This window comes from Saprolegnia diclina (assembly GCF_000281045.1).
Source record: "Saprolegnia diclina VS20 unplaced genomic scaffold supercont1.9, whole genome shotgun sequence".
Lineage (NCBI taxonomy): Eukaryota > Oomycota > Saprolegniomycetes > Saprolegniales > Saprolegniaceae > Saprolegnia > Saprolegnia diclina.
This window is the reverse complement of record NW_008246076.1, coordinates 718,885-739,375: the sequence shown is the minus strand read 5'-3', so window position 1 is coordinate 739,375 and position 20,491 is coordinate 718,885. Positions and strand designations below refer to the sequence as shown.

The following is a 20,491-nucleotide window of genomic DNA, read 5'->3' as shown; positions in this document are numbered from 1 at the left end:
TTCCAGCCGAATGCGCTCACATCGGCAACGAACACGGTGCTGAAGCCTGGGACGTACCAGTGTACGCTCTGCCGCGACTGGACCTACTACCGTCGCCACCGCAAGCGCAAGCGCACCCGCGCCGACGCCCGCCTCGACGCTCTGACGGCGTGAGCTTTTTCATTTGTCGATTTTACCTAATCCAGTGTATTCAACGCTCAATAACGAGCTTCTGTCTTGGGTCACTTCGACGCACTCTCGCAGAGTCCTTTCTTGCTAACCTAGCTTTTATCGTCTATCGATATCCCGACAAGATGTACGCTCTTTTGATCTTCCTTAATTCAACAGACAATCTCAAACTCAAATCCAAAACAATCGATTCCAATGACTACCAGTCAAAGGCGTCGGCTTCGTCGAGCCGAAGGTGGCACGGGCCGCGTGGCAACGTCAGCACGTAGCGGCGCAACTTCTCTTTGCCTGCTACCGAGAGATCATTGCTCGCGAGCCAAAGCGACCGGAGGTTGGAGGCCGCGACCAATCCAACGAGCAGCATGATGTTGTCGTCCGTCAGATAGTTGTAGCAGAGATCGAGGTGCTCAATGTGGGGCATGATGAGGCTGGCGAGGATGTCGAGACCTTCCGGCTTGAGCCATACAAAGTCCAAGCTCAGCGTTCGCACCGTGCTCTGCGTGGAGAGCGCGCTCTTGAACGCAATGACGCGCACCCGGCTCGAGAGTAGTCCGATTTGGCTCAGCGAGTGCAGCGGCAGCGCCTCGACGATGGTCATGAGCACGTCGAAGCCTTCGTCGTCCAAGGGCGAACCGAGGTCGATATGCAAGTCGTGCAAGTGGCCCATGGAGCCAAGCATTGGGAAGACGCTCTATGTGCGTCGAGGTGCCACGACGTGATCTGCGGAAACGCGGTCGTCTTGCTTGCGGCGCAGGCTGCAAACCCACAGGCGAGTGAGCTCGGAAACTCAAATCGGAGTTTGCGAAGCGTCGGTATCGACTGCAGCGCGTCATGGAGCCCCTTGGCGCTGTCCTCGGACGCCAGCATGCACTTGAACGTCAACGCTGTCAACGGCAACGTCGGGAGCACCGTCGCGACACACATGGCCGTCGCCTCGGTCATCTTGAACCACTCGGTCGGCAGTGTCATTTCCATGCAGCGCACATTGGCCGATGTGTTGGCAAGCAAGAAGGCGACAGCAGCGTCGTCCTCGAGCTCGCTTGCGTTCAACTCGAGGCGCAGACGTGGCATGTACGCCAGCAGTTGGACGACATTCGGAAGCGACCGGATATCAAAGACAAACAAGGTGGTCACTTGCGCCAAGAGGTCACGATCGAGCTTCGCGAGGTCGCACGCGTCCTCGACCATTGTGAGCTTGGCCTCGGGCAAGAGCATGCGAGCGTACTTTGGCGCGTCGGACACGTCCATAAAGACGTTCGGATGGCCAGCAAGGACGCACTTGAAGAGCTCGGGGTGCGCGCGCGACGCTGGCACAGCGACGTTAACGTCGAGGACACGCCAAAGCATCCACGGTGGCACGACGGTCGCCAGCGCCCGCAGCGCAATGAAGAACGGGCTCGCACTGGACAGCGCATCGAGCACCGCAAGCAGCGTGGTCGAAGTGTCCACAAAGCGCATGATCGTCGCGGCCACGTGCGGTGGCAGCCGGGTCGGAGTTGCCGCCTTGGCCATCGTGCTGGCGGATTGCAATTTCCAGCCGCTTGGAAAGATCCCCGTTTGGATTGGCTAAAATTGGCAGCATGAACGCCATATGATTGGCTGGAATTTGAAAAGCGAGATTTGGCGGGCGGACCAGCATATTGCTGAAGCAGTAGCAACATAGTGTCGAAGATCGTTTTTATGCGGGGCAGGATCCCGTACTCTTGGGCATCCACATTGGTAGTCCAGTCGAGTCTTTCTGAGAGTGCACCGTCGCAGTCGACTGGAGCGAGCACTGCAACCGATAAATTAAAAGATACGAAATGAAATTATACCATTACGTTGGTATAGTTCGGAGAAAGGAAAAATGCATGAAAGACAGAAGGTATTGAGGTTGTCCTTTTGCGTGCACCAATAGGACTCGACCAAAAAGCGTGAATGACCGTTCGTAGAGGTATTGCTAGATGAAATATGTGCGAAAGTGCCAGCTCACTGTCATCCGAATACCGAGATCGAATCCAACGGGCACCACGGCCTGCCAGCTCACTGTCATCCGAATACCGAGATCGAATCCAACGGGCTCACGGGGCGGTGCCAGCGCTGGTGGTGTCATTCTTCAACAAGCCACGATGACAGGAAGCACCGTGGACGACGAGAAGAAGGCGCGCCATCGAGCCGCCTGCAAAAAGTACGTAGCGGCCAACAAGGAAAAATTGCGGATGAAGGACAAAATGCGCTACGCCTCCCGCAAGGCAAGAATGCTGGCCACGAAGAAGCAGGCAGTACTGCCCAGCGAACGCAAAGAAAATTGCAGCAACGACGAAGCAGTACCGCCAGAAGCACAAGGAAGCCCTCCAGGCCAAGAACAAGGCGTGGAGCGTGGCGAATCGGGAGTTCAAGTCCGCGTACAAACGTGCTCGGTACGATGTCCTTGTGTTCATTCGGATTCACACTATATGTTCCTAGTCGGGCGCGAAAGAAGGCGATTGCTGCCGGTAAGGTCCCACTGCCGCTGCCCAAGGCAGCCGACTTTCGCGCGGCGCAAGCAACCTCGAACCAAGTCGTCTCTGCAATGTCAACAGCGCCGGCCTATTTCGCCGCCGAGCTGCTTGACAAAGACGACCAGCTCGACGACGTCCCGCACCCGTTGGCTGCGACGACGAAGAAGGTTGTCATGATTTCATTTACGAACGAACATCCCTCAGCCTGCGCAAGCGTGGGCCAGAGCCGGTCTGCGACGAGTGCACCCTGTTTTATCCCAACGCACCCGCCACGGTGCTGAAGCCTGGGACGGACTAGTGTACGCTTTTCGACTGGTCCTACTACCGTCGCCACCGCAAGCGCAAGCGCACCCGCGCCGACGCCCGCCTCGACACTCTGACAGCGCGACCTTTTCATTTGTCCATGTTGCCTAAAAAATGGAACCACTGTGTGTTGTTTTAGTACGATGGCTAGGAGTGCGTACAAATTGTGCAACTTGCAGCTGATATTAGCTGTTGTTTACGAGATATTGACGACAGCATAGACGAAGTCAATCGAATACACGTTGCGGCGGCTGCATGCCATTGCTATCTCATTCAAAATTTCTTCCTACTCCAGAATGCAGCGGATCGTCTCTGCGGCGTCGTCGGCGTCGTGTCCATTAGCTCTGTCGGCGACGGTCCGAGGAAGTACACACAATCCTGAAGCCGGCGCTCGGTGAACATATTTTTGTCCAAACCCAGCATTCCCGAAGAGTCTAGTAAAATTTTATTCTGCGGCGCCAAGAGATTATTACTAAGTGGGCTCTAAATTCTATGGCTGTCCGACAACGCAGCGCGCTCGTGCAGACCATCAATGACTATTTTTCTCGTATGACCCGTGAACGAATGAAGGTCTGCGTCCCTTGCAAAGTCAAATGATTCCATTGCACTATAGTCGAAGCATTGACCATGCTGTGAGTGAAGTTCTTTCCACACCAACGACACAAAATTATCCACAAATCACAATTATTCACGACAGCATCCGGATATATTTCTATCCGGATAAATCACCTCGATGCTTGAAGCCCGCATTTCCGAGTTTGCCCTTTCCACCGCACACTATCTCCAGCATGTCGACGACCCATGGCGCGATGAAGCATCAAGTGCTGCAGACGGCGACCAAGATCAAGCTGCGCGAGCTCAACGCCCACGAGCAGCGTCTGCGGTCGCACTACGCGGCGCTGCTGGCAGCGGCGAACCACGCCGAGGCGCCGATGCGCGTTCAGCTTGAGACGCTCTACGCTGGTGTCAAGGACTTGCAGGTCGTGCAGACGCCGTTGCATCCGGGACTGGATCACATGGGCGCGCTCGCCGACTTTGCCAAGAGTGATGTCTGGACCACGGCGCAGGCGGTGGCCCAACACCGATCGTCGCTGCTCAAGGAGATCGACCAACGCCAGTCGCTCTGGCGACACAACAAGCTGCTCGGCGCGCTTTTGCACGAGTCGTTGGCCGAAGAGCTGGCGCCCGTCGATGCCGAGTGGGAAGCCGTGGGTGACGCGACCAGCAGCGGTGTCGGCGAGCTCACGGTAGCCGAGACACAAGCGCAGCTCGAACAATACTTCTTCGCACCAGCCCCCGGTGTGACCGAAGAGGCTGTCTTTGACTACCTCGAATCGACCGTTTTTGCCGAACGGCCCGAGTACGGCCGTGAAAAAGTGGGCCCGTGTCCGAGATGCGCTGAGCTGCGTGCGTGCCGAGCTCAGCGAGTTCTCCGAGTCATTCCGTTTGCGCGCCAAGGTCTCGAGCGACGACGTCGTCAAAGCGGCGACGCTCCTGCTGCGGGACGCGGCGACCTTGGCCGACGACGTGGCCGACTTTTTGCGCGACGTCCAAGGCAACACGACGACGCAGCAGGAGCTCGCCGACGTGCTTACGATCGAGCTGAGCAACCTGACCGAGTTTAGCTGGCCTGCCGACGGCGTGCCCGTCCAGTTCAAGCGCGGCATCAGCGGTCGGTACCGCTGCCACCTTCAGGAAGACGCTGTCTCGCTTCTGCTCTTCCAGCACGTGGGTATGGTCTGGGGCACTACGATTCGTGGGGAGATGGCGACGCTGTTGCAAGCGCTCGAGCCGACTGCACGACCGGCCCGCGGATCCGTCGATGCCACGCGCAAGGAGCTGCGTGATGTCTTTACGCTCGCCGCGCTCGACGCGACCAATGGCGGCTACGACGAAGTGTCGGGTCAACGCAAGTCGGGTTTTGCCGGCGCGTCCAAGCTCGACCTCCTGCGCATGCTGAGCGCCGAGGCGCAGTACCAGACGGCGTTCAGTCCCGAGGGCAAACCCAAGTCGCTGACGGCCGTCACGACCGACCTCGCGTTCTTTGGCCCATCGGTCTCACACGCGACGGTGCTCGGCTGCCTCCGCTTCTTTGGCGTCGACGAGACAACGCGGTATCTTTACCCGGTACATGCAACTGCCGCTTCGCTTTCCCGGTGCGACGTCGCCTCGTATTATGCAGCGCGGTCTCTCGGTCGGGCGTGCGATGACCATGTTCCTCTCCGAGATGCTTCTCTTCGTCATGGACTTTAGCGTCCGGTCGACGACCGGTATCCACCTCTTCCGGCGCCACGACGACATCATCTTCTTCGATGCAGACGGTGACAAGGCCGCCATGGCGTGGCGCTCGATGGAGTCTTGGGCTGCCGTCGCCGGCCTTTCGTTTAACGTCGAAAAGAGCGGGTCGGTCGTGCTCTCGAGCGCGCTCACCGGTGTTCACGCCGCACCGGCGCCGATGCCGTCGACACCAATTCGCTGGGGGCTGCTCGAACTGCAGTCGGACGCGAACGTCCGCATCCTCGACGACAAGGTCGACGCGTTCGCACTCGAGCTCCGGGACCGCCTCGCTGTTGCGCCGTCCGTCTTTCGCTGGATCAACGTCTACAACAAGTACATGGTCTTCTTTGTCCGCAACTTTGGCTCGGTCTCGCCCATCTTTGGGTTGACGCACGCCGACGCGGTCGCCGAGACGCTGCGCCGCGTCCACCACAAGATCTTTCCCAACGGCGATGTGCTCGCAGCTCTCCGAGCTCGCATTGCGCAGCGGCATGCGGCGCTCTTGGGCGAGACGCTGCCAGCAGCGTGGGCCCAATGGCCGCTCAAACTCGGCGGCCTCGGTCTCCACAACCCGTTCCTGGTCGTCTGGTCGCTGCGCCGCGCGCTGCTCGACCACCTTGCGTCATATCACACGCGCGCGCACGAGCCGTGGCCCAAGGAGCGCAGTCAGTGGCTGTGGCGCGCTGCCTTCTCCACGCAAGCTATGCAGCTGCGCGAGCGCTACGACATCTTTGAGGAGACTGTCGAGCTCGACGGTCTCGAAGCTGCCTTTGCGACGGTGGATCTGTTGGACCTACATCAATTCACGACCTTGCCGGGTCACGAGACCAAGTTTGACGCCAAGTACCGCGTCCGGTCGCTGTCCGAGGTGCTGGAACGGGCGAGTGCGGAAGTTATGATGTGTCTCAAAAACGAGTACGCGGCCTGCCTCTCCCAGGTGACGGAGACGTCACCGGACAGCGGCGCGTGGTGGTCAACGTCGACAGGAAGCGCTGTCAGCGACCAGCTATCGACGGCCAACAAGGAGCAGCCGTACTGGTACTGGCTCGCACAGCTCTACAGCGATCAATTTAGCGCCGAGTTTGGCACCGTCGCGTTCTTTAGCCGCGAGCTGCTGCCGTCCCAGCTCATCGAGACCATCGAGAAGACGGCTGTCTCGTGGTGATTCAGCATGTCCACGCCGCACCTTACTTGTTAGTGTATATTCTAGTAACTAGATGTGTGTAGTACTATCAAGCAATAGACAATCTTGTCCACTGCTATTAATAGTACTGCGGTTTTGAACATATGTTGATCAATTCAGAATGGCTACATTCTATATTTTTATTTGCTTCGCTGCAAGTCCAACTTGACGACGGCGTCCCTGCAGGACCCACCGCCGCCAAGAGAGGAGGTCATTGCCGAGACGGCGCTGCCCAGTCATGAGGCAGTAGCAGAGGCAGTAGAGAGCATTGGCACCAAACGCGTTTCATGGAAAATGTGTCTGCTCGTGAAAGCTCCCAAGGCAAGCACCAGAGACAAGGACGGGTTTGGCGACCGACCAATGTATCGGCATTTGCTGCTCGCAGCTTTGGCTTGTCTCGAGATGATCCAGTACCGTCAACTGCACTCGACGTTGCAGACGTGGACCTGCAGACGGGAAGCCTTTCGCGCAGGCAAAAATGGAAGGTTGCATTAAATACTTGCCTCATAGAAGTAGGCGAAAGACCAAATTTGGTCTTTTCACCTGCTTCTGTAAGTCAAGTTGCTTGTAATTTAAAGTACCGATTGACCAAACCTGCGACGACAGGATGTGTAAAGCATGCGCGGCAAGGTGCCGTCCGTCGCGCCAACTCAGGTGGCCGTGACGTGGCCATTTGGCGTCGACAGCCGGAATAAAACGCGTTTTAGTCGCTTGACGTGGCGCCACGGCCTGGCGCTTGCCACTTGGAGTGAGAAAGCAGCGGACGTGAATTGCGGTCTGCAGTTCTACGACACGCTGAGGACCAAGACATGCATGCATCGTGGCCCGCGCCTCTACACCCGAGCGTGCTAGTAGCACGTACACCAGTATATTGTATATTCGTCGCAGCTCGGCATTCTGTCGCGACTCAAAGAAATCGCAGCGTTTCGACAAACGAGAAATGCCAACTTGCAGCCACGACGCAGCGAGAAGATGCTGTCCCCTCGCAGAACTGGCGCTGTCGACCCACGCGTGTCGCCATCTGGAGCACAAAAAAGCTTCGTCCCCGTTCGCAGTCCCATTTAACCCGAAAAACCCACGTGAAAAACGTGTTTTTTGCACGCGTGTGTATCCGGATACTCCGATGCAAGCTTGCGATTTGTATCCAACTTACCGGATACAAAAGCGCGACACAGGGCACATGTGTTGCAAACATTGTTTAAAACGTCTGTATAAAACGACCAGCTTGACAAGGCGCCCTTCGAGTCGCAGCATACTGGACGCTCGGCCTCGAGGCCTTGCCAGCAGGCTTTGACGAAATCAGCCTTCAATAGGACTATGGAAAGTATGTCTGCAGATGTAGGGATCCCAACCATTTACAGCTGCTCTCTGTGATAGAGCTAGAGAACCTATGGACACTGCCATGCAGGTGGCAGGTGCATCTCGAAACAGCGCCTTGCTTCAGGCCCAGCGTAGCGGATGTAGCGACCCTTCCATGGAATCTAAGCCCAGGAGCCTTCGACGACGGTCGGCAACTGGTCTTCGCTGATCTGGTCTGTCACTGCAAACCTTCGAAAATCCACGCTGGCCGTTTTCGCGCATTCGCCACCGCTCGCTGCGCACCGGATGCGTGTTGCGACGTCGCCGTGGACTCGCCTCGTGCACGCACGACAAGGAACCAAGGAGCCCATCGCACGTGCCACCATGGGCGTCGGCGCGACTGTTTTAAACACAAGATTCGCGTGTTGTTTTCGCGTGAATTTTGGCCAATGGCCTTGCGGCGAATCTGGGTCAAGATTCGGTGTGTGAAAAATGCCATTTTCCATTTCTGTTTGCTGCTCCAAGGTCCTCATCGTCGTTATCCTACGAGATAATGACGTGCTAAGAGGAAGCCGACGCCCTTCATGACCCAGCTACGCAGCCGCCAGTAGTGACCACCCTTTTCTATCCATTTGACCGCATCCATGGGCGCCATCAACAGCGTACGCCGCCTCACGATCCAGACCATCGGCCTCCTCGAGGCCCTCGAGCCGACGACGGCCGAAGTCGCGCTCAAGGCCGAGGCCGTCGACGCGATGCAGCGCCTCGTGCAGGCGAAATGGCCGCACTTGCGTCTTCGCGCCTTTGGCTCGTCGCAAAAGTAAGTGCAATCTCGTCGTCGGTGCGGTGTTAATGATGGTCGTTGCGCGTGCTAGTGGCTTTGGCGGCGGCAGCAGCGACCTCGACATTGGTCTCTTCTTTGACGACCCCGCCAAGCTCGCGGCCATCAACTGGAATGACCGCGTCCAGATCCTCGCCAGCGTCGCGGGCCTCCTCGCGCACCCGGGCGACCTGCAGCTCGAGCAGTTCATCTACAGCGCCCGCGTGCCGCTGCTCAAGTTTTGGGACACGCGCCGCAAGGTACATTGCACTTTCTCGATCACTTTGAACCTGGTCTCTGCGTCAGATTGCCATTGACGTTACGGTCGGCAACCCGCTAGCCTTGGAGAACACGCGGCTTTTGCGCCAGTACGGCCAAGTCGACGCGCGTGTGCGCCCTCTCGTGTTTGCCGTCAAGCACTGGGCCAAGCAGCGCGGAATCAACGACGCCTCGAACGGCTCGTTGAGCTCCTACGGTAGCAGTTTCCACCTTTCAACGGCGCAACCTGATGCTTTGCCTAGCGTGGATCATGCTGGTCATCTTCTACCTCCAGACGCGGTCGACACCGATCCTGCCGTGTCTGCCAACCGAGGCCTCGAGCAGCCTCGTGGCTGCCTGCCCGACGCCCGAGGCCATGCCGTCGCGCTGCGGCCACGACTCGGTCGGCGCACTCCTCGCCGGGTTTTTCCACTTTTACGCGTGGGATTTTGACTACAAGTCGACGGTTGTGAGCATTCGAACTGGCGCGGGGCTGCCCAAGATGGGCAAGTGGGGCCTCGGCCTTGGCACGTGGCGCTTCTCGATCGAAGACCCGTTTGACCTCGGCCATGACGTGGGCCGCGTCATCTTTCATCCCAAGGGCCAGGCCCGCCTCAACGACGAGCTGCGCCGCGCGGCGACGATGGCGCTGGTGCCGGACGGCCACCTCGACGTCATTTGCGCACCGCTCGAGGAGCTCACGTGCTTTATTTGCAACGCGCGGGCGCACAAGCCGCGCGACTGCCCCGACATGTGGCTGCCACCAACGGCAGCGACGTCGCCCGTGTCGTCCAGCGGCAGCGCGAGCTCGTATGGCAAGTCCACTGGCAAGCCGCCGAAGGTCGTGTCGATCAAGGCGGCGACGCCGACGGCCGTCAAGAACCATAAATTCCACCTCGAGAGCAAGAAGCGACCCCGACGACGCTCCAAGAGCTCCCCAAAGAAAAAAATGATGCTCATCTAGTCGAGTCCCATTTGATTTTCGTTGTCGTCGTCCACGATGTGTGTCTCTCCTATTTACTACCTCTCTACGAACTAGATTGTCGTGATCTAGTACAATAACAAACAAAATTCATGTCGCATGTGCCACCGGGTTCAAAACTGGGTTACAGGGCAAACACAGGCAGTTCGTCGTCCGAGTCGGAGCTTCTCGAAGAATGCGGCGCCGCAAAGCTTGGCAAGGCGTCGTTGTCGCTACCGCCGTCGTCACTATAGCTGCCGTCAAAACGCGGCGCCGGCTCGTCCATGGATCCATCCAAATCGGGACTTGAACCCGCGGTCTTGGCCGCCGTGGAAGAAGATCGTACCAAGAGAGCGTCGGGACATTCATCCTCGTCGTCCTCTGCATTCTCCTCGTTCGTGCTTATTGTTGAGCCCACCGTTCGCAATGTAGCGCGGGGCGGCGAAGGGCTAGGGTTGACGAGATCCCGGTCCTCCTCGACTACACTGCGTTCGTCCTCCTCGTCGACACTGCGGTTGTCCGGGTTGGCTGCGCCGCGGTCGTCCGAGTTGTTTGGTCCTGCAGGATCCATGGGCGCGTTGTCGGCAAGGAATACCTCTGCACCTGTGTCGTGATGGTTCTCGTGTTCGCGCTGTGGTGTGCTGTTGGTCTTCGTCCGACAGCTCGTCCTTGCCTTCGCTTGTTTCTGGCGCGTCGTCGTCGTGGCAGAAGGTGGCAAGAGGCGGAGGATGGCCTGCTGGAGCTGGAGTCGCTGGAGCGGTAAGTGAATGTGAAAGGTATGAGTGAGCGTCTTCTCAAGCGCGGACGGGGTGCGCGCGAGGCCCAAGAGCGAATTGCCGTCGACTTGGCTCACTTTTGCCGCCAGCGTCGGCAGCTTGAGGTCATAGATGACCCACTTTTTGACGTCGAGCGGCGTCCACGCGCTCACGTCCGGTGGCAGCGACAGCGACAGCGTTGGTTTCGGCGGGCGCGGCCGTCGCAGTGCCCCCAAGTCCATGGCAGCGGGTGTTGTTTCTACTTCTACGGGGGCATTGGGGGCGGGGACTGCTGCCAACGGCCGCTGCAAAGGCGCGACTCGTTTTCCTATGTACTTTTCTTTCGACACCAACGACGGACCTATCGGGAAATATCAGAATGCAATCCGAAAACATCAGAAAAATCAAATGAATTAAACCTGTCGGTGTGGTTTCCATCACGACGAGGAGCTCGCCCGGCATCAAGATGGACTGCACCGTATCGTTCGCGCCGTAGACAAGCGGGAGAGCCCCAAAGTGTCGTTGAATCACAAATCGGTCCACCGACACGAGCTACACAAAGATTTGGATCCACCCCAGGGGTAGGGTTTAAAAAGAATACCATTTTGCCTGCTGTGCTCGGGTCGGCGTTGCCCAGCATGTGGTTGTGCTGGAGCCAAAACATGCGCTTGTGGAGCTTAGGAACAAGGTCCTTGACCAACGTCATCATCGGCATCGCCATGTAAAACGAGCCAAACGGCGTCACGACCTACACCGATTTGTAGGGTTAGGGTATAGTGTCCCGCAAGCAGGAGATAACCTGAAGACCAAACTGTTCTTTCGGTCGACACACGGCCAAAAACTCGTCCAAGTTCAACGTGCCGTCGCCGTCCCGATCGAAACGCGCCATGAAATCCCGCAAAACGCCTCGTGGAAAACCCGCAAAGTGCTGCGCCTGGAGGTACGTCGTGCACTCGTCGAGAGAGAGCGTGCCCGAGCCGTCCGTGTCAATGGCTAGGAACCCTTGCACTGCGTCAGCTTGTACGAGCGACCGCAGCGCCCCTTCAACCGAGTCGGGATCGAACGCCGCGCGTGCAACAAACTGCCCCAGGTGCCGTCGAAAGGCGGCCAACGGGTACGCCGGTGGCGTCTTGGGAGCAGCTTTTTCGAACCCAGCACGGGCAATGCGACCGATAACGCAGTGGAGAACCCAGTGCGGGCTGCTGGGAAGGCCGAGCTTCTCCACGGCGAGTGTATTCAAATCGGCGGGCTCAAACGAGGTCGTGGTATCTGGAAGCAGCTGCAAAAGCGTGCGAGGCACGTCGGCTTTGCCTCGGAGCTTGGTCGCTTTCTCCAAAATAGCCTTGCGCAGTTGAAACTCATAGAGCTCGACCACAAACACCTTGGTGGCAGCAAAGGCCAAGCACGACGCCGCGTCAAACATCTACGACAACAACAATATTGTCTTGCGTGAGATCGACAATGTGTATAGACGTACGTTTGTGTCGGCGACGTGGAAGTAGACGTGCAGTGCTTGGAGGTCTGTTGATGTCAGGCCGATCTGACACTCGGCCTGTAGTTGAAACGCAAGCTCTTGAAGCGTCGGTCGTGGTTTGAGCAAAGATACGAGCGGCACGGACGCCTTCAGCAGACCAAAGACGAGGTGCTGGACGATGCGCTCGGCTTCGGGCCGCGTTAGGAGTCGACGCGAGCGGTCAGCCACGTCAGTATTGGAAAGAGTCCTTTTCTCGGCGGCTACAGCTGTCGCACTGTCCACAGTGGTGGCCCCAGAGACTGCAGACGCCTGGACCACTGGCGTTACTGGGATAGCCGACACTGGTGTCTCGGACATGGGTGTGGCGTTCTCTGATCTGGCTTGTGATGTGGTCTCTGATCTAGCTTCTGATCTGGCCACTGATGTGGACTTTGATGTGGTGGTTTCTGATATACTAGTAGACGGCGGGTGCACGTCGATCGCTGACGTCGTTGCATCATCGATTCTGGCCGGTGGGGAGGGATCTGTGGCCGGTGATGTAGCCATTGGTGGCTCTGCGGGACTGGACGACGTTTCTGCGTCGGCCGTGCCGGTGGGTTGTTGGGCCTCGGAGGAGAGCGCCGTGTCTGTACTACTGGCGCCATTGGCGGCCCCACTTGGTGGACTGCCGTCGGCAGCCGCGTCCTCGTCGTTGTCGGTGTCTTTGATGTTGGCCTCGTCGCCGCGGTCGGGTCCTCCAAGGCGCTTGGGCTTGTTGCGCCGCTTGCCACGGCTCATGTCGACGGTTTCAATCGGACTCACAATGTGTACAACTTGTACGAAATAGAAAAAAAGGTTATGCATTACTGTCCACGCGACAAGATCGGGCGCATCTCAAAGTACTGGTGCGCGTTGCCTTGGGCGCAAGTGTACATTTGCACCTTCTTGTCGGCGTCGGACGGGTCGGCGTCGAGGCACATGTTGCTGTGGGTCTTGTGGCGCACTTGGCGCGCGCCATCGTCGTAGATCCACCACTGGTTCGGGTTGGCCGCGTCGCACGGGTACGTGTGCAGGTAGAACTTCTTGTCATCCGCAAGAAACGCGTCGAGGCACGCGTTGCCGCTCACCGAGCGAATCGACCCGACCGACGGGTCCCAGTCGAACGCGTCATTCGCGTTGTTTTGACCAGCGCCAAAGTACAGGCCCGTGTAGTACTCGATCAAGTGGGCCTCGCCCGGGCTCTGGAGCTTGACAAAGCGCACGCGCTGCGTCGGCGCCGGACTAGGCGACGAAGATGGACTCGGCGAAGGACTCGGTGAAGGGCTAGACGAAGGGCTTGGCGTCGGGTTGGAGGTCGGGCTTGGCGTCGGGTAAGGCGATGAACTGGGCGACGGTGTCGGACTAGGTGTCGGGTTGGAAGATGGGCTCGGCGTTGGGTTGGGCGACGAGCTGGGCGCTGGCGTCGACGACGGACTCGGCGCTGGCGACGGCGGTGTCCGGTCGCACACGAGGTCTTGGCCAATGCATTTTTGAAAGACGGGCGATCCGCACTCGTCGGCCGTCTTGGCCGCGTTGCAGACGCCGGCGCACATGAAGCCGGGCTTTGTGCCGTTGCACGTGCACTTGGACGCGCAGTCGGCCTGGCCCGCCTCCGAGTTGCACGCTGTTCGGCAAAACTCGAAGCTCGCGCCGCCCGACGGCACGCAGACGTTGCTCTGGCACGGGATGAGCACGTTGTCTTGGTTGCGGCTGGCGCGGACGCCCTGCACGGTCATGTCCACCTTGAAGACAAAGGTCGAGTTGGTCGCGGCCGCCGCGCCCGCGAGGAGGAGCACCAACGACGGGGCTGTCAACATGCTGCTTTCCAGCGTCCAAAAGGCAAACTGCAAACTGGCCGCGTCGAATCGAATCGCCAGATGGCACTGGCGTCACCCAATCACGACCGGCGATATCACCTGCGACGGGATCCCAGCGTTCGTCGAGCGCTGGCTTTCGCGGCCTTCGTCACGGCGTCGGCCGACCTCGTGCTCGTCATCATGCAGCACAGGGCTCTTGCCGCCTCTCTTCTTCTCTTCTTTAGTGGAAACCGCGCACGATCGACCGCCGACCGCCGACGGACTTGGTGTTGCGACGCGCTGCAATGTGGCATTAACCGCGGGCTTCAACATTGCTTCAAGTACACCAAGTAGCTCGTATCTCCGTCCGTCCTGGCTTTTCCAGGTGCACAACGCCCGTGGTCTGAGATCCTGGCCAGAGTTACGACCACAAAAATGATCTGGCACCCACCAGATTCGACGGACGTTGAAGTATCCAGTCGGCTACAGTGTACTTCCACAGCCAAGCGTCGCTTGGAGCGACATGGGCATCGTTAACTGCGCGATTCCCTTCATAGTGTAGTACATCGGTTGCATGTACGTTTGAGTCGACGAGCTGACGGGCAGACGGGAGCCTTGACGGGCACTGCAGCACGTCATCGTCGGACAACACGAGGTGGCTGGCGTGCGCCTCTGCTGCACCCAGAGACGTATACGCCAGTCGACTTGACGCTTCGATTCCTGCACGGCTTTGCACTCTATACGTTGCTTCTACAGGCACACGCTGTGTTGTCCTACATACAACTCGCTGATACTCGATTGATTATATTCCTAAGCTACTAACGTTACTGCAGTGCGCTCGTGTGGGCCGAAAAGTCCACCGACTCTTCTTGCACGTAGCGGCCATCGGGCGACGGCGGGAACGCAGGTTGCTGGTGCTGGCCAAACGATGACGTATTGTACGTGGGCGCCGCGTGGTATGGCGCATACGACTGCTGCGCATACGACGCCTGGCCCATGGCCGACGGGCCCGAGCTCGGACCAAACGACGCCGCCGACGTCATAGGTTCCGGGTGCTGGTTGCCGGCCGACTGCGGGCGCCCGACACCGTCTTGGCTGTGGTTTTGCTGGGCGAGCTTGGGGTTGAAGATCTTGAACTGGGGTGGCACGCTCTTGCGCGGTGCGGGGGCCGGGGCCAGTGTCGACGCGGCCGTCATCGGGTGCGACGGCGGTCCCGCCATGACGGGCGGCGGCGGCACCGCTTGGTTGATCGAGACCGTGTTGCCGTAAAACGCAGTGAGCTCAGCGTTGCCAACGCTCGAGCCAAACCCGTCGGCTGCAATAGGTCGGGTGACCTTGGGGTCCCGGCGGGCTGCGGCGCCGCGCGGAATCGCACTGTGCGTCGGCGGTGCGTACAATGCTGCGTGCGGGTCGGACGCCATCGGTGCGTCTTGGTACCCGCCCCCCATGGGCGGCGCCGACCCATACGGAATGCTCGTCGGCGGCGGCGCGATCGCAGCCTGCGGCATCGTCGGGTCGTGGAACCCCGTCAAGCCCATTTGGTGGGCTTGCTGCACCGCGGCCGCGCGCTCGGTCGGGTCTTCGTGCTGGAACTGCAGCGGGAGCAAAAATTGGCGCAAACTGTCGCCCTTGGCCACATCGTACGACGTGCGGCCGCTCTGGTTGCGCTGGGCGACGTTGGCCCCGCGGCCGACGAGGAGCTTGGCCAGCTCAAAGTGGCCTTGGGCGCAGGCGAGGTGCAGCGGCGTGTTGCCGCGCGGCCCCAGCGTCGTAATGTCGGCGCCGCGCTCGAGGAGGAGGTTAAAGATGTCGACGCGCCCGGCGTACGCAGCCGAGTGGATCGGGTACGAGCCTTCGGGCGTGCGCGCGTTGACGCTGACCTTGACGTCGTCGAGGAGGTGGCGGACCTTCTCGGGGAGGCCGTCGCTGATGGCCTGGTGCAGCTGCTGCTCGGGCGTCAGCGTCGGCGCAATGAGCTCGCCGAGGTTCTTGATGTTGAGCGTCTCGCTGAGGTAGCTGAACATGGTGCAAAGTCAAGACTGGGCCCCCGCTGCTCGGTATTTTCGCCGACCAATCACAACACGACGTTTGGAGGTGTTTAAACGCGTTCTCGCAACCTTAAACGCGTTCAACGTCAATTGACGTGGCACGCGCTGCGCGCAGCAACCACACGGCGGCGGCGAGGGATCGCGACACACCGATGGACATATATATTCTGTCTTGAATGTAGTCGTCATATGACGTTTTGTGCAGAGTGTGGCATCGAATGGTGCGACCGCCCGAGCTCCCAGAACGCCCTTCGAGACGACCCTTGGTGCGCGCGCTACCTTGTCCCTGGTTCCCAAATCACGGCCATTAACGCTCCTCGCTTGACGCACCGACCACGCTTCACGAGCGCATTAGGTAGTCCACCATATATTTGTAGTTACATGCAATAGCTCGTTTCAACAACAACCGCGCGAACTCCTAGTACTGTTGACTTGATCCTGCACCGCGGCTGACAGACGACCTCCTCGGCAGCTTTGCTCCAGATCACGGGGTTTCAAGGCCGTCACGGAGTGCGTCGTCGTAGCTTCGCTTGCGTTTGATTTAACGATCTAATAAACACAGATCCCCAGCTCTAAACCTTTCAAAAGAACACAGGTATCCCATGGGGACGAGAGACGAGCTCAATGAGCCCTCTCGATGGCACCTCTGCAGGCACGGCCCAGACAGCACAGTAGTACCGAGACACTTGCACCAACGCCAACGACATTCATGTTTGGCAGCACTCTAGTACGAGAACCTGATGATTGGTTGTTGTCGCCAAGTCTTTGTCAGTGCGTCAAGAATCCGCACTATGTTTATAGATATCGAGATTAGTCCCATGTAATATGTATCGACTACGACGTCGTCTGTATATCCGTGCTTCGACCGTGTGCTGCCACGTCCATTTTGCATGGATCACAACGGCGCGAGGCGGTCGTTCATGCTGCAAAGGACGTGCTCGGGGATGGCGAGCATGGGCGACGCAGTGCTGCCGACCCACTCGTACATCTCCAATGAAGACGCTTGGCGCGGCGGCGAGAGCACGGGCAGGTTCAAACCGTACGGCAGGTCGAGACACTTGACACTTGCCGCGCGGGTGCGTTGTCGGCGGCGTCGGCGGACGAGGAGCGCAGCTACGACGAGCAACGCGAGAAGCGCAACAAGCATCGACGCGACGAGCACGTTGGACGATCCATCATCCGCCTCGTGCAAGGTCGCACTTGGTCGCAAAGCGGGCAGCACCACGCTGCTGCTCGAGGTGTCGAGTGCCTCCGTTCGTTGCATCAAATCCCACGTGTATACACACAAACTGAACAAAATCCCTTGTACTACGAGTCGGTACATTGGTTTTTACCTGGCTCGGAAAAGGCAGTTTGAAAATGGCCTTGTCGATAGTACATGTAGTTTGTAGTTCATCTCCAAGTAGAGCTGGGTTTGATCCCCAGCAAGTCGCTGGTTTTACTTGCAATAGCACCAAGGAGCTCGACAGCTCTGCACGCTTTATCCCGGCGATACGACTGGTGGTGACCTAGCCCTCGTCAGTCGCCAGCACAAATACAATCTCCCTCCAAGCAAGAAAAACGTTCAACTTGAGTATTGAACGACATGCTTGTTCGACTTAAAACCCCTCAATGTCGGGCAGCGCCAGCGCCGGTCCTTTCGGCAAGGGCGCTGGTCGTACAGCATGCGGCTGTGGTGCATCGTCCGCCGGCTACAAGCGGTACATCAGTCATCCAACCGCCCATCAACCCGAATCCTCACCAGTGGCGGGGCGCGACGGGGCGCCGGCGGACTCGGCGACGCCTCGCGACGCGACTTGTCTCGCTTGGACGTCAACGTAGGTTGGCTCGTGCTACTGCTACTGTGGTGGTGGTGGTGCGGATCGCGACTGCTCTCGTCCGCCCCTCTTTTCTTGTGCTTCTTGGCTTTGACCTTGCGGGCCACCCGGGGCTCGGCCTCATTCCGCCGAAGTCGCGCCTCGTCTTTTGGTCGGCGCGTTGCTTCCTTGGCTTCGTCCATACGCAGCTGCGAAATGCGCGCGTACAAATCAGGATCCATCGGTACGATCTCATCCTCGTCGCTGTCGTTGGACGGCGCCACGGACGTCATCGCCGTGGCCTGCGGGTCGACCTCAAACTGCAGCTTCATGGGCGCGGGCGGCACATAGCCAATGTGCACGTCGACTTCGTAAGGGTCGATCTTGGGCCCAAGCAGCGACGGCTCGAGCAGCACGCTCTCCTACTCGCCGTCGTCCGTGAGACATCGTCCAGAGATAGGGATCGGTCGCGGGTACCGGCGCAGCACCCTCCTCGTCGCTTTCGATCTCGAGGTCGGCGACAAGGTCCCGCTTCGTTGTCTGCTTGGCCTTGCGCTGAAACAAGGCGTCCTTTACGCTCGGTGGCCGCGCTTTCACTGGCCGCTCGAGATTGCTGCTCTCTGGACGAGTCGACGACTCGCGCGAAGCTACATGATGCTTTACACACGGGCTAGCTACGACGGGCACACGACGTACGAGGTGGCGGGCGCGCAGCTTGGGACGCGCGGACGTTGGCCGTCGACTCGCGGACGTTGGTCGTCGACTCGTGGAAGGACGCTGGCATCGGCGCGTCGTTGGGCGTGGGCACGTCGTCTTGGGACGAGGCCGAGAGAATGGGCGTGACGCCGGGCCCGACGAGCGCGTACAGGCCATCTTCGGCAAACGGGATCGCGTGCATCCAGCTCGCCTTGGCCTCGCTGGACGGCGCCGAGCAGTGGAAGAGCTTGCTCTGCGCCGTCTCGACCACAAACGCATGCGGATATGTATGCAGATTCCCTTTGCCCGTCCACTCGCCAATGCACTTGACCACGTGCGACGACACAAAGCTGTCGGCGCTGCCGTCACGCTCGGCCTTGCTCTTGTACGAGCGCAGGAGCACCTTGAGCTTGGCGCTATTGCTGTCATCGAGCAGCAGCATGCAGTAGCGCCGGCGCATCATGGGCAGCGTCGCGCAGCGCTTCCGGAGGTCGCCCTCGGCCAGTACCTTCATCCTCACCGGCAAGGAATCTGGCCCGATTACGCACGCTTTGTCACGGGTTTTTCTAACCGACACACCGAAATGGTGTTCGAGATGTACACCATTTGTGTGTTTTACCGAAACGATTCGTAAATAATATAGGACATGAAATGGTGTTAAAAACACCCACCGCTTGCCCATTCGAGCGCAAGAGTTCACACGGCAACATGGGCTACATGTACCAGTCGAGACTGATACCGTGACGACGTAGCGTCAACGCGGCTTTGGTCCACCAAGATGCACCAATCGATTTCGTTGGTTTGGACGTGCTCTCGTATGTAGGTTTGAGGCAGTCGTCCTCGCCCCCACATGTGGATAAGGCGCTTCCACCAAAGGTGGCCGCAGCTAGCGTTTCTCTCTCAAATGACAGAGACGTCGGAGCCAGACTCGCTTGAATGACTGACGGTCGGCTCTGTTTCTGTGGTCACGCATGCCGTGTTGTCGGGTACATGTATGCACGCAGCTCGGAACGGCAAGTCCCACCGAGCCGCTGCATCTCCACCGCACGTGTGGGCAGCGCGCGCTGGCCACCGCCGACTGATTCAATAGCTACTTGCAACTGATCCGGATTGGCCGTGCAGGAACGAGGTTGGTGCTCGTCATCTTCCGGTCGCCAACCCGTGAACCCTACCCCTGTTGCAACATCACGGTGCACATTAACTCGACCAACTCGGAAAAAGGCGCAAATAACGTTACCAAAAATTATAGAAAACGCTACAAAAATATACTAGTAGGCGACAATGTTGTCATGCGAGCGTGGTCGCGATGTAACTATCGAGGTCGCGCTCAAACATGCCCGACGTGCGCGTGTACATGCGCGAGACGTGGTACTTGAAACGCGCGAGCTCCGTGTTTTCGACGGCGCCCGTCGGCTTGTACCCGATCAGCGCAAATTCGTCGTCACGCGAGACATACCCGCGCGCGTTAAAGTAGTGCGACGAGACCGCAAGCACACGGAGCTTGGTCTGGAAGTCGTTGACACGGTCCAGCACGTACCTAGCCGCCGAATATTAGATTCTAGATTGGCAACAACCGTTTGAGACGTACCAGAACATCATGTAGCGCGACTGCGGACTCGCACCGAGCGTGACGTCGTCTGTAATGTTTTGGCCCACAATGATCGTGCGTTCTGGCAAGTGAAACTCGCGCCAGATAAAGTTCATGTACTCGACTGGCCGCTCCAGTGACCCGCGCAGCGTCCGCTGGTACCGCGTGTGGCCAATTTCCTGTACGATCTAGACTCCACAACAATCTGGTGAGTCGAGGTGGCCACATCTGAGTTTTGACGCACGTCTTTTTCCAGTGCAATCGAGTCAGGGCTGCGCCACTGCGTGCCCTGCATCGTCTGGTCGAGTCGGTACCGCATCACATCCAGAACAAGATCGTGCGGGTGGTCGATCACGAGCTGATCGCGCCACACGTACTCGAACGTCTCGTTCTCGAGCTCCTTCATATCAAAGTCGAGGATCGTGACGTCGTTGGACGGAAAGCCATATTGCAGCAGCATCGCGTCCGTGTTGTGCATGCGAGCCCGCGTGATCCAGTCGATCCCGAGCTTGCGCGACGTCGGGTCCGCCCAAAGCGTCGTGAGCTGCCACGAGACTGCGTTGGCCCCCAC

The 20,491-nt window shown here is 58.8% G+C and overlaps 10 protein-coding genes across 11 annotated transcripts; 3 read left to right on the top strand and 7 right to left on the bottom strand.

The window, feature by feature from the left end:
- Nucleotides 1-367: 367 nt before the first annotated feature.
- On the bottom strand, nucleotides 368-1,680 carry SDRG_03937 (hypothetical protein; the record flags this gene model as incomplete). The annotated part of the gene is made up of 2 exons (XM_008609586.1): nucleotides 368-857; nucleotides 884-1,680. The coding sequence occupies 2 exons, from the start codon at nucleotides 1,678-1,680 to the stop codon at nucleotides 368-370; spliced, it is 1,287 nt and encodes a 428-aa protein (XP_008607808.1).
- A 596-nt stretch (nucleotides 1,681-2,276) lies between these two features.
- SDRG_03936 (hypothetical protein) lies at nucleotides 2,277-2,929 on the top strand (the record flags this gene model as incomplete). Its single annotated transcript, XM_008609585.1, has 3 exons — nucleotides 2,277-2,429; nucleotides 2,476-2,567; nucleotides 2,614-2,929. The coding sequence occupies 3 exons, from the start codon at nucleotides 2,277-2,279 to the stop codon at nucleotides 2,927-2,929; spliced, it is 561 nt and encodes a 186-aa protein (XP_008607807.1).
- An 831-nt stretch (nucleotides 2,930-3,760) lies between these two features.
- Nucleotides 3,761-6,393, top strand: SDRG_03935 (hypothetical protein; the record flags this gene model as incomplete). Its single annotated transcript, XM_008609584.1, has 3 exons — nucleotides 3,761-4,291; nucleotides 4,329-5,078; nucleotides 5,134-6,393. 3 exons carry the CDS (start codon nucleotides 3,761-3,763, stop codon nucleotides 6,391-6,393), a joined length of 2,541 nt encoding a protein of 846 aa, XP_008607806.1.
- Nucleotides 6,394-8,197: 1,804 nt separating this feature from the next.
- Nucleotides 8,198-9,889, top strand: SDRG_03934 (hypothetical protein). Its single transcript, XM_008609583.1, has 4 exons — nucleotides 8,198-8,530; nucleotides 8,586-8,790; nucleotides 8,837-9,005; nucleotides 9,052-9,889. The coding sequence occupies exons 1-4, from the start codon at nucleotides 8,355-8,357 to the stop codon at nucleotides 9,750-9,752; spliced, it is 1,251 nt and encodes a 416-aa protein (XP_008607805.1). The 5' UTR covers nucleotides 8,198-8,354; the 3' UTR covers nucleotides 9,753-9,889.
- SDRG_03933 (hypothetical protein) lies at nucleotides 9,861-12,778 on the bottom strand. The gene is made up of 5 exons (XM_008609582.1): nucleotides 11,982-12,778; nucleotides 11,304-11,927; nucleotides 11,106-11,252; nucleotides 10,924-11,056; nucleotides 9,861-10,865 (listed from the first exon to the last, which is right to left on the bottom strand). Exons 1-5 carry the CDS (start codon nucleotides 12,753-12,755, stop codon nucleotides 9,895-9,897), a joined length of 2,649 nt encoding a protein of 882 aa, XP_008607804.1. The 5' UTR covers nucleotides 12,756-12,778; the 3' UTR covers nucleotides 9,861-9,894.
- A 14-nt stretch (nucleotides 12,779-12,792) lies between these two features.
- SDRG_03932 (hypothetical protein) lies at nucleotides 12,793-13,837 on the bottom strand. Its single transcript, XM_008609581.1, has one exon. The coding sequence runs from the start codon at nucleotides 13,811-13,813 to the stop codon at nucleotides 12,821-12,823; it is 993 nt and encodes a 330-aa protein (XP_008607803.1). The 5' UTR covers nucleotides 13,814-13,837; the 3' UTR covers nucleotides 12,793-12,820.
- Nucleotides 13,838-14,556: 719 nt separating this feature from the next.
- Nucleotides 14,557-15,821, bottom strand: SDRG_03931 (hypothetical protein). The gene has a single exon (XM_008609580.1). It carries the CDS (start codon nucleotides 15,814-15,816, stop codon nucleotides 14,617-14,619), a length of 1,200 nt encoding a protein of 399 aa, XP_008607802.1. The 5' UTR covers nucleotides 15,817-15,821; the 3' UTR covers nucleotides 14,557-14,616.
- A 914-nt stretch (nucleotides 15,822-16,735) lies between these two features.
- SDRG_03930 (hypothetical protein) lies at nucleotides 16,736-17,116 on the bottom strand (the record flags this gene model as incomplete). The annotated part of the gene is made up of 1 exon (XM_008609579.1): nucleotides 16,736-17,116. Exon 1 carries the CDS (start codon nucleotides 17,102-17,104, stop codon nucleotides 16,736-16,738), a length of 369 nt encoding a protein of 122 aa, XP_008607801.1. The 5' UTR covers nucleotides 17,105-17,116.
- A 286-nt stretch (nucleotides 17,117-17,402) lies between these two features.
- On the bottom strand, nucleotides 17,403-18,884 carry SDRG_03929. 2 transcript variants are annotated; one of them, XM_008609577.1, is made up of 4 exons: nucleotides 18,333-18,880; nucleotides 18,114-18,283; nucleotides 17,582-18,058; nucleotides 17,403-17,531 (listed from the first exon to the last, which is right to left on the bottom strand). In XM_008609577.1, the coding sequence occupies exons 1-4, from the start codon at nucleotides 18,844-18,846 to the stop codon at nucleotides 17,439-17,441; spliced, it is 1,254 nt and encodes a 417-aa protein (XP_008607799.1). In that variant the 5' UTR covers nucleotides 18,847-18,880; the 3' UTR covers nucleotides 17,403-17,438. The 2 variants fall into 2 exon arrangements, with proteins under 2 accessions (XP_008607799.1, XP_008607800.1); XM_008609578.1 differs by having other exon boundaries at nucleotides 18,114-18,884.
- Nucleotides 18,885-19,552: 668 nt separating this feature from the next.
- On the bottom strand, nucleotides 19,553-20,491 carry SDRG_03928 (hypothetical protein). Its single transcript, XM_008609576.1, has 3 exons — nucleotides 20,165-20,491; nucleotides 19,921-20,108; nucleotides 19,553-19,869 (listed from the first exon to the last, which is right to left on the bottom strand). Exons 1-3 carry the CDS (start codon nucleotides 20,396-20,398, stop codon nucleotides 19,620-19,622), a joined length of 672 nt encoding a protein of 223 aa, XP_008607798.1. The 5' UTR covers nucleotides 20,399-20,491; the 3' UTR covers nucleotides 19,553-19,619.